Source organism: Rhinolophus hipposideros (assembly GCF_964194185.1).
Source record: "Rhinolophus hipposideros genome assembly, chromosome: 3".
Classification (NCBI taxonomy): Eukaryota; Metazoa; Chordata; class Mammalia; order Chiroptera; family Rhinolophidae; genus Rhinolophus; species Rhinolophus hipposideros.
The window spans coordinates 103790666-103807443 of record NC_138049.1 but is presented as its reverse complement, the minus strand read 5'-3'; the positions used below and the strand labels follow the sequence as shown (position 1 = coordinate 103807443).

Here is a 16778-nt window from a genome sequence, read left to right as displayed (position 1 = left end):
TAGGAATTATCCTACAGATAGACTTGCATGTGTGTACAAAGATATATAGAACACTATTCATCGTAGCACTGTTTAAAATCGAGAAAAGATTAGAAACCGCGTGTGCATATCGGGACTGGTTAAATAATCGTATAGCCATACACTGGATGAGTATATACCTCACCCATTTAGGGAAAAAAATGTCCCTTATGAACTGTGGAAAGAACTCCAAGATGTGTTATTAAATGGAAAACGGAATGCCTCTATTGGTGTGGGGGTGGAATACACTCATATTTGATTACACGCGAATAGAGGTCTAGGAGGGTACTGGAGAAACAGGATCTACTGGTTTCCTCCAGAGAGAACTAGGCAGCTAGGAGACAGGGCTAGGAAGGAGATTGCTCTGAATCACCTTTGGTGGCTTCTGAATTGTGAAGTGTGGATGTATTTATTACCTGTCAAAAAGCAAATGTAAGTAAAAAATATTTTTTAAAACTTTCAAGCTCAGTTTTGCTGCAGACGCCGGCAGGGGCGTGGAAAGCAAACAAACCTTGTTTTGAACGTAGACCGTGAGCCAGGTCTCCGGCCCGAGGGGGGGATGTACGTGATGCTTTTGCCCACACAGCTCTTCCCAGGCAGCAGTAGGCAGTGCCACCCTCGTTTTTGTAGATTTCACACCAAGGCCTTGGAGGGTGAATGTGCTGCGTGCTCCTCTGGGAAGTGTGAAAACACTTCCTTCGGGTGTTTTCCTTAAGGGGGGCAGTGCAGACCTGTGTGGGGCTGCCAGCCAGCCCCCTGGCCGTTTACCCGTCAGGTGTTTTGTTTCCCTTTGCTTTTGCTAAGCTCAGGGATGGAGTTCTAGTGCACACACAGCCAGTCGTTTCCGTGGCTGGAGAAGAACACACCTGCACTCCTTCCAGGCTGCAAGGGGAGAGGTGGTGCTGCCCTCTGCGCTTCCGCTGGGTGTCAAATGTGCTGTCTGTCTGCCAGCTGCAGGCTGGCTGCAGAGTTGTTTTTCTGATCCTCAGACCCAGGCTCCTTACTTGCACTTAGAGGAAAAGCCTTCCAAGCCCTGGTACAAAAGGTCCTCTTTCCATTTCTTTGGAAAAAGAGCAGCAAATGAGCTCATTATCACTGCAGCCCAGAAAGGAGTGGGAAGGGAAGGAGACAAGGGGGCTGTCTCCTCACTGCACGATCCTGCCCCTGGTCTGATTTCCTGGGGTGGGAGGCTTGAGTCTGGCTCGGGATGACAGCCCAAGCCAGATGGCTGGGACAGGTCCTCACAGGGGCAGTGCTGGAGATGGTGGACCCTTTGAGACAGCTCTCTGCTGTGGTCCAGAGGAAGGACGAGTGTCTGCGTCCTTATCCCTGAATGCAGAGCTGTCAGGGACTGCTGGCCTCCAGGGAGCAAAGGAGCCTCCATTCAGGGTTATGTGCCTACCCCACCTTGGCTTCCAAGAGGCTCCTGTGTCAGGTGCTCTGCTTATCTCAGCCCTAGAAATCGGCCTCACACCTCCAATGTGGCGTCATGCAATATCACTTACCTGTTGAGTGCTTATGGTTTGCCAGGCGCTGCCCTAGCACTTGGGGTGCAAAGGAGACAAAGCTGGCACACTCTCCTCATGGAATTAAAATTCTGGAATGAGCAGTGACACGTGCCAGGTCTGGCCTGCTCTCACACCCTCTACCCAGTCTCTACCTGGTCTGGGTGAAGTGGGGGGAAAGAGTGATACATAAATGCCTTGGAAGGGAGGCTCTTTGGCATTTCCAGCAGCCAAGCCCGGGTCGTTACCCTCTCACTCCCTTCAGAGCATGTCTTTAGACCCTACTGGGCTATGCCCAGAGTGGGCCTTTCTCGGTCTGAGCGGCAGAGTTCTGACACCTTGCCGGTTGGTGCCAGCCTCGGAATCATCTCACAGAGCCCCGGAGGCCTGCCCCCAGTGCCCTGATGGCGAGCTGGCCATGTTTCACCCAAGCCTGACAGCCTGTCCTTTCTGTTCCTCTTTCTTCCGTTGCAGATTGAGAAAATCATGAGCTCTATCGGAGAAGGGATTGACTTTTCTCAGGAACAGCAGAAGATCTCAGGTATTGTACCAAGCAGTCCTCTTCCCCACAGAACACAGCCCTCTGGTCCTTTCTGCCTCAGGTTTTCCCTTCAACACAGAAAACAGACCCTTACAGGGTGAGCGAGCTCACGTCAGACCACGTCATGCTCTCACAACTGAGAATCTCTTGCATCTAGACAGCCCATCCAGTACTTACTGTTAGAGCCATAGCTCCTTTTACATATTGGAAGGGAATGTGTACAGTGAATTTCAGGCTGCCTATTAAGAAACTGTATGTTTTAAATCAGCAGTTGTTACTCATAATTCTTTTCGTAAATGTAGACTTTTTTCCCCATTGGCTTAAATTGGAGTGCCCCGCGGTGTGGGGCCCCCACTACCCCTTTGTGGAAACGTGGCTCTTGTTTGCCTAATCCGTGACAGTGGCAGAGCGTGGATGTGGACCAGTGGTCTCAGACGGTTAACCTTCTTCTGGAGGGGCCCACTTTGCTGCTTCCTCTGTCTGTCCGTTTCTCTGTTTTCCCGTTTTTTACTTCAGATCACTACTACCTTGGGAATTCTTTTCATCTCAGAGCCCTATGGGGCGAGGGCTGCTTCTGTTTCCTTCCTTTGAAACGGAACTAGGGAGGCCATATCTAAGCCCTTTTCTTTGATAATAGAATTGTGGTTGTGTTACTTTCTTAGGTCTGGTGACATTCAAAGCAGCTCTCACACTCCTTCCCCCAAGCAGATCTCCTGCTGCCCCCCCACCCCCACCCAACCGGGCCCAACCGGGTCCCTCCCCCTTATGGAGGAAACGCCTCTGCACTGGAGGGGTAGAATTCCTTGCTCACTGCGAGCTTCCATCCAGGATTGGCCTGGTAGCCCCAGGTGACACCGCTAGTGCCTCCATGGGCCTCTGGCCCTTGTAGGAAGTCTGATGGGTGGGGACAGGTGTGTACATCTGCGAGAAAGGACCTGAGGCCATGGGGCTTGTGGACAGAGTATGGGCTTTGGAGCCTCAGTCCTGGGTTCACATCCTGGTTCTAAATCCATGGGTGTCTTGGGCAAGTCACTTAATCTCTCTGAGCCCCCAGTTCCCTGTCTACACGTTTGAATAACAGCACCTACCTCCTAGGTTTGTGGGGATGAGTACTGTACACAAATACCCGACCTGAAGAGGCACTCAGTAAGCAATGGCTCTGCTCGTTTTTGTCCATGAAGTCATTACTGACTTGTCGAGGCCTAGAGAAGAGGGCCTCTGCTCCCCTGGCTCGTCTCCCTGCCCCGTTTTTCAGGCCGGGTTCCAAGAGCCACCCTCCCTCCAGCAGCCTTGTTTCCCTGGGTTCTAACGAGAGGGCACCACTGGGTTTAGTCTGTCTTTGTCAGTCTTGGAGGATGGCAGGGTCTGCCGAGGTGGCTTTTCTGGCTGAGAGTTTGTGGATCTGTTTCCAGGCAGTTGCTTCCTCTCAGGCCACGGGGTCACCCTGTTGTCGTTTTCAGGCTTTACCAAGAGGCAGGTGTTTGTGGGGAACAGAAGCCCAGGACTGAGACAGTCGTCATGCCATTTTCAAAGCTGTGCTTTGGGCACAACCAGGAACAGGACCGCCACCAGTCAGTTCATTTGAGGCCACTTTGCTTCCTGCCCCCCTCGGTGTCAGAGGAACCTAAATCACTGGCGTGTGCCTGAGGGTTTGGGGTCAGAAATAGGCCATCACCTCGCGGCTTTGCTACACCAGGAGCCACGGCAGCACCTCTGGGGAACACTCTCCTAGGAGATCCCTTCTCCTTGGAGGTGCTGACATGGAGCTCTTTCTCTGCCCTGCTGGTCGCACCCCGAGTCCTTGCCCCCATGTACCCATGTGAGGGCGAGAGTTGGTCCCACTATCCCCCCAGGTTTCTGGATCCCAACACAGAGTCTTGCTTTAGCCATCGTTTAGTGGAGCCATTGTCCATACCCTAGCTTGGGAAGTCAAGGGCAGGCACACGAGGGAAGCCACCTGAACCCGTGCTGCTGAGCTCCCGCCACTGCATCTGCCCCACTGCCAGCTCAGGAACTTGGCCTCTGGCTGCCGGGCGGGGGCCCGGCTTCTCCCACGACCTCGAGGAACAGCAGCCTTCAGTCCAGACCAAAGGAGAATTCTTAACTCTTGTTTATTTTGAATGGTCAGTGTCAGAGGTTCAGCTTGTCCATGGGCTTCCAGATCTAGGAGAAGAGACCTGGGCTCTGAGCTTGCCAGCCTGGTGGGGAAGCAGCCCTTCCAGTGGCCAGCCCTTACCTAAGTGTGGGATTGCCTGGCGCGACTGGTTTTGCACACAGTCATGCCTTGAAGGGCGAGACCCTCTGTGGCAATTGAGTCTCAGTCCTGTTTTGGACCATGGGCCCCTGAGCTGCCAGCACTGGAGCTGGTTACCCGAATCCCCAACAGACATGGTTACAAGCATCCCACTGTCAGGAGTCCAAGAGGGTACGCCTTCCTTCTGGCCCAGGCCACGAACCTCACCGCTCCGCTTGCTTTTGCTAAAGCCAGTCATTGTAGCTGTTGAATAGATGCTCAGTGCCAGCCCCTCCTAGGGCCTGATCTACCTGCACACAGAGCCCCTGCTTTTTCAGAGCCATCAATAGCCTGTTGGGATGCAGGTGCCCCCCAGCATGTTTAGAGGGTGGCATGGGGTCTCTGGGTGGTTGTCCCTGTACATGTTGCCTTTTTTGTCTCCTCAGCTGTGGAGGTTTGGCCTGGTTTCCCCCTGCCCTGGGTGCCTCCCCTCCCACGCCCTCTCCCCCAGATTGCTAGTGGCCGGCTCTAGGCCTGGCGCTTCTCCCCTGCGCTCTGACGGGCCCAGAGAGAAGTCACTTCCAGGCTGTTTGGTGCGCTCACCTGAGGAATATCAGGGGTAGGATCCTTACTTTGTCACATAGTTTTGTGATCCCCGAGGTATATCTTCTTGGCAGAGAGGAACAGTCATTCCTTGAGTGGAGAGTAGGTTTCAAGGTCACTTAACCTGCGGGCTGTGCCCTCAGGGCAGTGTCATTCCTCTGTCCCCTCTCTGGCTGTCCAAGAAACCATGGGCCAAAATTATAAGAATATCCTTCCTCTGTTCTCCCCGAGAAGCTGTCTCCAGCCCCCTGAGCTGGAGGTAAAGTCTCGCCGTCTTTACCTTTCATGTGCATGTGTGTTGGACAACATCGGATGCTGGGAAATCTGTCCTTTGGCTCAGATGCTAGTGCTGCTGCCTTTCCCTCGGCGGCGGCCGCAGCTTCTGCTTCAGTGTCCGCTCCCTAATGTATTTTCCTGAGCGTGGAGGGGAGGAGGGGACGAGGGGAGGAGGGGGAGGGCCAGGCATTATGAGAGTGAGCAAGGACTGTGGAGCGGCAGCAGGCAGCGTGGAGCCCAGGAGCCTTTAGACAAAGCACTCGGCTGCGGTTCTGTGAACGCACACATCCACCGGCAGCAGGCAGGACCACAGCTCCCGGCTGGGGGATCACGGGCAAGAATGAATCAGCCTCCAGGGACACTTGACTTCATGGGCGGACAAGAGCCTACCACTTAGATCCCTGGAGCAAACAGCACCGCTCAAGGGCAGGGGAGCTCAAGTAGTCCCAGACGTCTCGGGCTGCTGCTACTGCGTGCGTCGGGAAGCCACCCGGGGCGCTGACCACCATCTGTTCTGTGGAGGACAGCCGAGAGGGGGAGCCTGGGACCCCGGCTCATCGGGTCTCCCAGATGACCCAGCCAGTTGGCCTTGGCCTGCCCTGCGGGCAGACAGTGCCAGGAGCGACAGAATGATTTTCACCGTGTCAAGAGTTCTCTGGAGGTGATGTTTTTGTAGTTGGTCATTCTTCCTTCCTCGCACCTCTTTTTCCTCCCTCTCTCTTTTTCCCTTCTTTGACCTGTACTGGCCTCTGAAAACCAGAGAAGTAGGCGGGGGTTAAGGCATTCAGCTCAGAGCATCCACGGTCTGCCGGGAAGGGCTGAACTTTTTCCTCCCTGCACTGCTACTCCCGGTCCTACCCAAGGAGCATAGCGAGTAGGTGTCCTCCCTTCCCTGCCTGGCCTCAGGAGAGCACCAGGACCCAAGACCCTGGGAAGACACTTGCTGTCTTTATGTCTCAGCCAAAGAGAGGACAGCACTGAACGTGAATGGACTTAAGCTGCCACAGCGCAGCTAACAGGAGCGCTTCCTTTTCTTTCATCCGGCTGGGTTTTGTCATCGTCCTTCGCCGAGAGCTGGATCTGCCTGCCTGCTTTCCACCCGAGCAGGCAGACGAGACACAGGAGCAGAAGAGGACAATGAATGCCCAGCCCCTGCAAAACCGCCCGGCCCGGGAAGGCAGCCCTGCAGACAGCGCCCCGGCCCGGGACACGCCCCGCTCAGCGGCCGCCAGGGTCTAGCTGTGCACTGGGCTCCTTGGCCCACCGGCCGCGCAGCCCACAGAATGCCATGTTGGCATTCCAACACAGACACCCTGAGCCCTGGTCCATGCGCCCCGCTCTGCCCTCACTGCCTGCGCCTCTGAGCACAAAGGGCCATGGTTTGCTTGTTCCGGGACTGCTGGGGGAAAACAAGTAACAGTCTCTTTTCTCCCCTGCCGTGTCCGCTGCTGCTTGGGTTGCATGTGCTGGGTCCCTGCGAGCAGCCGCCGCCGCTTCTCTCCTGGAGCCCTCGCTGTGTGCCTGTGTCCCTGAGCTGCATGAAGATGTGTACGCTCTCCTGACCAGTGTGTGCTGCGAGGTCGCAGGACCGGGCCGCTGCCACAGCCCCACGGGGCTCCCGGCGTGCATGGATGAGAGGGGCTCCCCAGCCCCGCTAGTGCCTGTGGGACCAGACTTTCTGAACTACCTCAGTGTGAACGCTGACCAGGAGCTGACCGGAGACCGTTGGGGGTTGGCTTCCCCTGACCTGTGGGCAGAGCTCGTGCATGTGGCCCCGTGGCCCTGCAGCAGCTCAGGTCGAGGGGTGTGAGTGGGCGCAGCCGCCCAAGGTTGGGAGAGTGTGGGGCGCCCGGCGTGCTGCCCGCGGAAGAGGAGCTGCGGGCCCTCTGCTCTCTGCTCTCTTGTCCGTAGTTTGGCTGCTTTATGGTAATGACCATGATGTGGCAGTGCCATCTGTCTTCCTCTGAGTGCCGCTGCTACCGCCTTAATGGTTTTTCCCTTTTCAAGCGTCTGCCGATTCCTCTCTCGTCAGGTTCGCGGACGCTGGAGCAGAGCGTCGGGGAGTGGCTGGAGGCCGTTGGGCTGCAGCAATATGAGAGCAAGTTGCTTCTGAATGGCTTTGACGATGTCCGCTTCTTGGTAAGTGCTAACGCCTCTGCAAGGGTGGGTGCTGCTCCGTGAAACGTGCTGCCCTGGTGTCCCCGTGGCTGCTGCTGGAGTTTGAAACTGTACGTAGCCCCGCATCCCAGGGCAGAGCTGGCTGAAGTGACTTAGGCATTTGGGAAATTAACTGAGTGTCAGGCACCTTGTTTGTAAACTCTGTCCCCCTCTAATTCTGCTCCAGAAACAGTTCCGTAGGGAGAGCTCTTTGCAAGTCTGCATTCCCAAGGAGGGTCACTGACTGCATACCCTTGCCCCATCCCCGGTCTCCCTCTCAGTCCTCAGGCTGTGTGTTGTGTGCTGAGGCGTCAAGGCCGGTCAGAAACCAGGAGTTTGGGTGGACAGGACAACCAGGTCCCTGTGGTGACCCTCCATCCCAGCTCGGCTGGACAGCAGAAGGTTCCTTTGTTCTCCAAAACTTTGCTGTCAAGCAGGTAGTCCCCGGAAGCACGGAGCCTTGTCTCTGGCAGAAGGGCCTGTTCCCTGGCCAAGTGTCTGGGCTGGGGACTGAGCCCGCACAGCCTCAGGTACCCGTGGGCTCACAGATGGCTCAGAGGAGAGGCTGAGTTGCTGATCTGAAGGATTGGTATAATTTTGTACTCTCTTGTTACAAATACAACAAGTCAAAAAAAAAAAGAGAAAACTTGAGGTATTTTTCCTCAGACTCCCTGTGGAGTCGGCGTCTGGGTAGGACCCTGGGCAGGAGGCGTGCTCCCTTTGCTAGTCCGAAGTAGCTCAGAGCCATCTTTCTCCTAGAAGCCCTGCCCGAGACAGCCTCATGGGTGGGGCTGGGGCAGCACAGCTGAGCCCAGGGCCTGGGCTCACCTCACAGGCAGGCAGTACCAGCATCCCCAGGGCGCGTTTCACAGGAGACGTGAGAGCTGGCCCATCTCACTTGTGCCCGCAGCACGCTGGGCGCCCTTCGTGGTGGTGTGCATGTGTCAGCTCACTGAATCGTCCCAGCGGCCCAGACGTGGTACTAGTATTACCGTGTCCATTTTCCATATACAGGGCAGCTAAGCGGCTTGCTCGTGTTCACACTACCAGTACTTGGCAGAGCAGGAACAAGTGCCCAGGAGTCTGTGTCTGAGCCATAGTGCCCGGCTCTTTCCCATGTGTATGTAGGGGGTGGGACTGTAACCGTTTATGTGCTCTCACTCACTGTCTTGCATGTCTGTCTCAGGGGCTTGCTTGGAGGTGGCGTCAGCAAGCCTCCCTTGCCCCCCCACCCCCACTTGCTCCCTGGCAGGCCGGCTGCCTGCTCTCCCAGTTCCTGGGAACACAGTCCTGGGTTGACTTTGCGTTGCCTTCCCTCTCTGAAGCAGATCCCTCTATTTGTACCCACCTCACTCTGCTGCCTCCGTGGAATCAGCCCGGAGCTCCCAGCCCTGCCCTCCACTCTCCAGTCTGTGTCTCTGTGGGTTTCCCACCCACGGGGTTGCATTTGGTGCCTCTGGTCTGGGGCTTCCAGAAGGGGCCCTGATTGGACAGCTCACCTCGCACTGGCCATCTTCACTTCCAGGGCACACAGTGAACTCTGCAGCAACTTCCAAAGCCAATTTAGGGCCAGACAGTTATGTTTTAGCTTTCAAAAATAGTAGGTTTTAAAATAGAACATTTTTTAAAAGTTAAACTGAGTTTATTTATGGTTCTTATAAACTAATCCCTGACTCACCATGTTTCTTGGGAAAAGCCAACAAACCCAGAACAGAGACAGTGAGCCAGGCTGGGTGGTCTCCAGCCCTGAGTGCTCAGGGGCCGCCCCATTCTGAGCACACCCTTTCCTCAGCCAGCAGACAGGCAGCGGAAGGCCGTGGACTTCAGCCCCCTCCCGGGCTTCAGTATTTTAGAGGCTGAGCTCTTGACTTCTCATTTTGGACACCATTAGCTGCTAATTTTGGACAGAGTAAGGTTCCCAACCTTTGAATATCAAACCACCATGACAACTTTCCCTGCTCTCCCGGCTCCCGACCAGAAAGGAGCTGGGTGGGCATCTGGGGAAGTCTAGCCCTGGGCCAAAGGTCCACGCGTGATGTGGGTTGTCAGTCAGGACGTGTCTGTTCCCATTAGGGAAGGGCACTCATCAAGGGAGGCCAGCAGCTCCGTTTTTCCAGGGTCTCTCCTGTGGCCCAAGGCACAAGCTGTTCTCATCACTGCTCTCAGTTCTGGAGGGCGGCTGGCAGGTGGTGTCTGCACGAGGGCTGCGGATTACACCTCACTTGAGTGTGTTACTTCAGATATCTAGCGTGGCCTGAGTAGCCATGCAAAGCATCCTGGGTAAATGCATCTAAATTGCTAGATGGACCGTAAGGCTAATTAAGTTTTAGCAACCAGAAAAAAAAGAGGAGGCTACCACAAGAAGAGGGCCATTTTTTGTTTAGAAACATGCCCTCGTTGCGTGTGCTGTAACTTACTTCACATTAGCTATGGTGGATCCCTGTGGTTGGGTTTTCAATAGGCTGCACATGTTTTCCTCGGTTCTGAAATGCCCTGGAGACTCTTCTGCAAGATGCACAAGGAAGCCAGGCTCTCGGTGTAGTGGGAAGATCTGGAGACAGAGGGTGTCTCACAGACGAGGCTCTGCTGGGTCATTTCCCTGTGATGGCGTCCTACAAGGTGTTTGTGGGGGAAGGACAGGGCATTTGTGGGGGTCACACAGCTCCCTCTCGGGGTGGCAGGAACTTGGGCGTCGTGTGATCTCAGCGCCCTCTCTGTGCCTGAATCCCTTCAGGATACTCTTTGCCGTGATGTTTTTCCAGTGTCAGGGAATCTACCACCTTACAAAGTAGTAGTAGCCCATTCATTCTTTCCATCGCTCGGGCTGATTTAGAATGTTCTTGATATTGAACAAAAATGTATTTCCTGTTTCCTTGTGGCTTCTGTCCCTTGGTTCCAGGTGTACCACAGAGAACACACGTAAGCCCTTTAGGAAACATGACCCCTGTCATGCCCTCCTGGGCTCTGTCTTGTCTAACTACCCTCTTTCTCTTGGCTGTTCCTCCTGTGATGTGATGACCGAGCTGGACGAGCAAGCATTGTACCTTGAACTTGATGCACTCTTGCCTGCAGGCAGAAAGGGCCTGTGGTTTGCAGGGTGAGGGTCGGGCAGTGAGGAGTGCCAGGTGCTCCCTGAGCTGACCCGGGACTGACCCCAGACGGGCAGCCCACCACACTCTGCAGCATCGCCAGTTCCGTTTTTCCACACAAATTTTGTCCACAGGAAAGGGGTTTCTTAGGGGAAGGGAGAAAAGGCATTTGATCAGCTTAGAAAGAAGGTAACTGGCAGATGTGTAGCTCCAAGCCTGCTGGTACAAGTCTCTAACTGGCAGCTCAGCCTGACCTCCCTGCGTGGAAGTGTTGAGTCCATGACAGTGCCCCGCATGCTGGAGTTTTATGTGGACGTTAAAAACATGTTCTTGAAAAACGTCTGATGTGGGAAAACGTTTACCTTGGAGTGTTGAGTGAAGAAATCGAGATATAAAAATCCGTCGGTAACATGATCTTGATTTTTTCAAAAGAAGACATCTACGCACAAGAGGTGCAGGCGGTAAGCGGGATGTGCTCAGTGGTGATGTCGGGGGCTACAGGTGGCTCCGTCTTCCTTTTTGGAGTGTAATAGATTTTCTGCATTTCCTGCAGTGAATGGATCTGAAATCAGAAACGCTGGTATCTTAAGGAAGGTGATGGTCCAGCTGGGAACACAGGCACATAAAGCAGTAAAAACAACGGCCCGGACAAGTGTTAAGTGCTGTGGGGAGGCTTCTAAGTGTTGCAGGGCGCAGAGGGGGAGAGCCTTCGTCTCCTGAGTGTTTACCACATGCCAGGCGCCAAGCTGGCACACAGCCCTGCGGGTGTTGTCGGTCATGTCGCAGAGGGGGCTGCTGAGACCAGAGGGTGGAGGCACTGCCAGTAAGTGGCGGAGCCAGGGTGCCAGCCCAGACCTCGCCAGCTTTGACTGTCTGCTCTCCACTCGCTGTCCTGGGGGTTGGGAGAGGCGTGGGACTTGGAAGGACTGCAGGGGGAGGGAGCAGGTGAGAGGCCCATGCTGTCTGCGGCTAGTGCGGAGGCCGCCTTGAGCTGGTGCAAGGCGGGGCCCTGGCTTGGAGGGGCCTTGGCAGCCCCAGGGTTTCTGAGCCCCCCCTAGGGTATGTGGGGGGGCCCTCTGGTTGTGCCCCTCACCAGGTGGACAGCCCTGAACCTTAGACAGCAGGGTGGGGTTGAGAGCAGGCACGTGGTGGGTGGTCATGCTAGAAGGATGGGCAAATGGAACATGGAAATGAGTCTGGCTCAGGCTCAGGATGGCGAGAAGCAGGCTGAGTCGGCGAGCTCATCACTTCTTACCACCAGTGTCGGGGGGGCCCTCTTGCTCCTCCCATCAATTTATTTCTCCACAGGCTTCTGCCATGTGCAGATAGGCCCCCACTGTTTTCCTGTCTGTTTCTGAGAGTGTGCCAGCTTGTTCCCATGTGTTGGAGGGAGCTGACAGGTGAAGAGGAGTGCGCTCTGAGAAAGCTGGAAGGCATAAGCTCGGGGAGGAGGTCCTTCTTTACTGCTTCTGTGAGGCTTTCCAGCCAGGCCCCCAGAGCCCTGAGCTTTCCTTCCTGCTCCTGTCCCTGGATTAGCTCCTCACGCCTTAGCCCCGGAAGCCGGCTTTACATGCCCAGGGGGGCTGTGCCCTGGGTGCCCACCCTCGCTTCCCAAGCGACCACCTCATCCTGCCCCCATGCCCACCCTCTGCCATCTTCCCGCCCAGGCTGCAGGGGCCCAGCACTGCTATCAGGAGGCTTCCCTGCCTCCGCTTCCTCCCCACCGGCCTGCCCGCCTTGCCCTCCCCATAGCGCCACAAGCATTTACTGCTCCGTTGGGATGGTCTGTGCCCCAGTGTGAAGCAGAGCCCGAGAGGGACATTTTCCTGCACTGGGGCACTGGTGGGTCGCTGGAGCTCAGGCTTTGAAAGGAATACTCCCAGGCAGTGTGGCTCCTGCCTCCTGCACTCACACGATTGGTTCTGTGGTCACCTGAGAACTTATCTCCTCGGTGTCCCGGGGTGGTGACGCCATGTGCTTCCCCATCTCTGCTGTGCCCTTGGCCTTGACACGAGTCATGCTCACTTCGGTTGGGCCCCTTTCCAAGCACGTGCACTCTGACTTTCTCTGCCTGACCACGTGGAGTTATTCAGGGTGACAGCAGCTGGAATTTCTCAGGAGTCCAGCGCTGTTTGCCCCGGTATCACCCTGGCCTTCTCCCATCCCCTTTATAGTAGAGAGATGTTTGAGAGCTGTTTTCAGTGTTAATTTACCTTACTGCACTTCGAGATAGAATTGGACGGGTGAACACGTCCTGTTGTGTAGCTTCCAATTGCTGACGTCTGAGCGTGAGCAGCAGCAGAGGGGCCTGTCCTGGCATCTCATACTGACCTTGACTTCATTTAGCGAGCCCCCACCGTGTACACGTACTGAAGCGCAGCCCAGAGGGCAGAGCAGGGCAGGGGGGCCGTGTCCCTGTGAAGGCGCAGCCCTCCTAACACACCAGGTGTCAGTCACCATTCAGGGGCTCAAAGGCATGTCTGGAGCCCATCCGTGGATTCCTGCGCTCCACAGATGTCACATTCAGGGCACTCAGATTAAGTCATATGCCCAGGGTTGTTCCTCAAGCAGACGTCTGAGCTGCGGCTGGAAACCAGGTGTTCTGTGCCCAGGGTGCTGCTCTCGCCTCCCGCTCCAGACCCCACGCCTGCCTTCCCCAGGAAGGTGGCATGCTGAGGCCTCATGCTCAGTGCGTCCCCCTAGCCAGCCTGTTGAGCAGTTGAGCCAGTGGGCTAGGCTAGCACGTCAGTCGCAGGGGCCAGGCCAGCCTGGGTCGGGCAGACCGTCCCACCCACCCACTGTGTGCTGGCACCATTCTACAAGAGGTGGAAACGGATCCATAAGTCAGACCCCGTGAGCTCGTGGCTCCGGCTTGGGGCCTCACTGACGCCCTTCTACACAGGCCAGTGGTGGCAGGTGTTCTGCCTTCCACACTCGTGAAACTCCAGGGCTGAGGGCTGCTCGCTGAGGCCACAGCTAAGTAAACTGGACGGGGAAAGCACAGGAGAAAACCTGAGCTTCCAGTTATTTGCCTAGAGAGCTGGACGGGGAGTCAGGGGACAAGGGTTTTCCTCCAGGTCCCCCTGTGTGATTTGGGGCAGGTGGTTTGGCCGGCCTGTTTGTCCCTGACCTGTGGGGTCTCATTTGACTGCTTACTTCATGGGGGCATAAGGTCTAAGGGGACACATTGTTACCTGTGGTGACACGTAATGACTAGGTAAGAATGTCAGGTGGCAAGGCGGCGCTTCCTCTGCAGTGAGGGCAGGTGGCGCTTCCTCTGCAGGAAGCAGAGATTTTCTTTGTCCTCAGATGCGTGAGGGGAAAGCCTGCTTGGTGGTCTTGGGGCCAAGCCTTGACTCGAGACTGGCTTGGGCCTGGCTAAACTACACTGCTGATCGGGGAGGGAATGTGGTGCCTTAACCTCAGAAAGGCAGGCGTTTGGGGGTGATGGTCAGCAGGTGGGCGGAAGGATTCTATACTGGTACAGAGATAATGGGGACACCAAACACCTGCTTGGGAGAATAAGGGTCATAAGGCCCAGCGTTGCTTCTATGAAACCTGGAAGAGAGTTTCCCTAACACCTGTGGCCTCCAGCCGTGAGAGCCCTTCTCGTGAAGATGACAGGTGGAGCTGGCTTCCAGCTTCAGGAACTACCATGTTTCCCCGAAAATAAGACCCAGCCGGACCATCAGCTCTAATGCCTCCTTTGGAGCAAAAATTAATATAAGACCCGGTCTTACATTATATAAGATCAGGTCTTACATTATAGTAAAATAAGACCGGGTCTTATATTAATTTCTGCTCCCAAAGACGCCTTAGAGCTGAGGGTCCGGCTGGGTCTTATTTTTGGGGAAACACCATAGGAACCAGTGTCGTTTGTGCCTCTTCTTCATCTTCTCTGGACTAGTTGTTCTCTGTCACCATCAAGTTCTCTCTCTGTGTGAGGACAGGTGTGGGCTGGGAATTCCTAGGAGAGCAGGGGGTGTGTGTCAAGGCTCAGACGCTCCTGTTGCTCAGGGTGGTGAGCTTCATAAAGGGTTGGTCATGTGCTGGGGGCGGGCGTCAGTCTGGCAAGTTCTGTGATGGAGTCCCAGGGGCGGCACAGGTCGGCTGGGCCAGGCAGCGGTGAGCAGATGAACACAAGAAGAGTCATTGAGCACCTGAGTCCTGCCGGCAGGTCAGTGCTTAGCACCGTGGAATTGGTTATTTAACTCTGCGAGGCAGCTGGGTTTTTTCCTGTTTACAGCGTTCTGATTTGTACCAACCTAGAGCAGCAGAATTGGGATTTGAACCCAATTCTGATTTAAACAGTTTCTTCCTTCATACCATTGCTGCCTTGTATAGTAGCTGCCGCACAGACAGCCTTCAACCCCTGGATAAGTGAATGATTCGCTTCAGGGAGTGTGGCTTCTATTTTCCATCATTATTAAGATTTTGGGGCCACAGCAGTAGCAACAGAGCCCTGCCCCTCCTTTCGCTTTCTGGTCCCTCTCCCCAACAGCCGGTCCCTCCTGCTCTCCCTGGGCCGCCCCCCCCATGCCTGAGATCCCCTGGGTCTGGGGCTGTGGTCTGGACTGGGACACAGGTGCGCTCACCCCTCCCGCCTGGCCCACCTCCCAGCGTGCGTGTGTACTTAGCACAAGCCCAGCCTCGGAAGGCGGGCCTGGCTTAGTCCAGCGTCCTGTTCTGTGTACAGAGACCTGCACGCCAGACGACCGCGCACACGACAGTTATGTCACGGTATCCCGAGGACTGCAAGAAACTGCCTACAGTGACGAAGCCAAGCTGTGCAGTGGTGGGTTAGATTACGGGATGCCCAGGTACTGGAATGTGTGCGTTCCTTACAGCTGTTAATAAAAGGCAATTAAACGTCAGGAGGAAGTGTGCGCATGCAATGTATGAGTACGTGAGAAAAACACATTAAAAAACAATACATATACTATAAACCCAATTTTGCTAAAAAAAAAAAAAAATATGTAAAAGCTTAGAAAAAAAATGTTAAATGATAGATGTGATCCCAATCTTACTTTAAAAAAAAAAAAAGCAATCCACTGGAAAAAAAGAAAAAAAGAATAGAAAAAAATAGCAATCCACTTAGAAAAATTCACTGTAATGGTAACCCTGTTTGTTTTTTCTCCCTGATGTGATGGATTTATGGTTGGCTTTTACATTTTTCTTTGTGCTTTCCTTATCTTCAAATTTTTCTACAATAAACTTGTATAACTTTTCTACTCAGGAAAAAAAAAATTGTTTCCATGTGGGGAAGAGATAGAGGCATGGCCCAGTGGAAATTCACAACATTCTTGAAGCCAGAGACAGTGTAAATGTCCCATTGAACCAGCCAGAGGCTGGGAAGCTCTGGTTCGACTCCTCAGCACACCGGAGCTGGCTGGGGTGGAGAGTTTTGCAGCCTGTCCCGACTGAGCTGTTTATTTGTTAATGAGCTTTAGCAGTTCCTCTCCTGAGAGCTGAGCTGGCGGCCATAAATCAGTACAGTGATGGGTGTGGCGACTGTCAGCTCACTCAGGCTGGCTCTTTCCTCATCCTCCCCCACCCCTTGTTTGAAGAAATCTGCTCTTAAGGTCTTAATTTGCACTTTCCTGTACGTCCCGTTGAGTATCCCCCACCCACACCCTTCTCCCAGTTCACTGAGTCCTCTGTCTGGAGCTTTTCTTCCACAGTCCTGGAGACGAAGGACGGACTGGGAGGTGGAGAGGAGAGGAGGGAGGGGCCACAGGGAGAAGCACCAGGGCCAGGCTTTTCCTGGGATGCCACTTCAGGCCAGGACAGTAGCTCTGTCTCAGTCCTTCTTCCCAAGAGAGGAGGTTTCAGCCTTTGCTTTTTTATGACTGATGGCAGGAGAAAGGGCCAAGTGATTGAGAAGAGAGGTCATGCTGATTATGGAAATGAGGCTGGAGGGGGCAGGCAGAGTGGAAGGTGTGGAAACATTTCTGGGAGATGACAAACCTTCTTTGGAGGCGAGTCCAGTCTAGTACAGCTCTGCCCAGTAGTCACTCTTCCTTCACACGTCAGCCTTTGTTTGGAGGTCAGATGCTCGAGGGGCTGTTTGGCCATTGGTGGGCTGGAGATGGAGAGCCAAGGGACGTTGTCCTCCGAGCCTGCTCCTGTCACGTACTCATACATTGCATGCGCACACTTCCTCCTGACGTTTAATTGCCTTTTATGAACAGCTGTAAGGAACGCACACATTCCAGTACCTGGGCATCCCGTAATCTAACCCACCACTGCACAGCTTGGCTTCGTCACTGTAGGCAGTTTCTTGCAGTCCTCGGGACACCGTGACATAACTGTCGTGTGCGCAGTCGTCTGGCGTGCAGGTCTCTGTACACAGAACA

General features: G+C 54.7%; 1 protein-coding gene across 5 annotated transcripts in view; it reads left to right on the top strand.

Moving 5' to 3' along the window:
• ANKS1A (ankyrin repeat and sterile alpha motif domain containing 1A) overlaps positions 1-16778 on the top strand; it is a 170933-nt gene that overhangs the window by 134560 nt on the left and 19595 nt on the right. For all 5 annotated transcript variants that reach the window (XM_081043212.1, XM_081043211.1, XM_081043208.1 and 2 more), the window contains 2 exons: positions 1998-2064; positions 7209-7315. In XM_081043212.1, coding sequence (XP_080899338.1) covers positions 1998-2064; positions 7209-7315 — 174 coding nt within the window. The remainder of the gene's footprint in view (positions 1-1997; positions 2065-7208; positions 7316-16778) is intronic.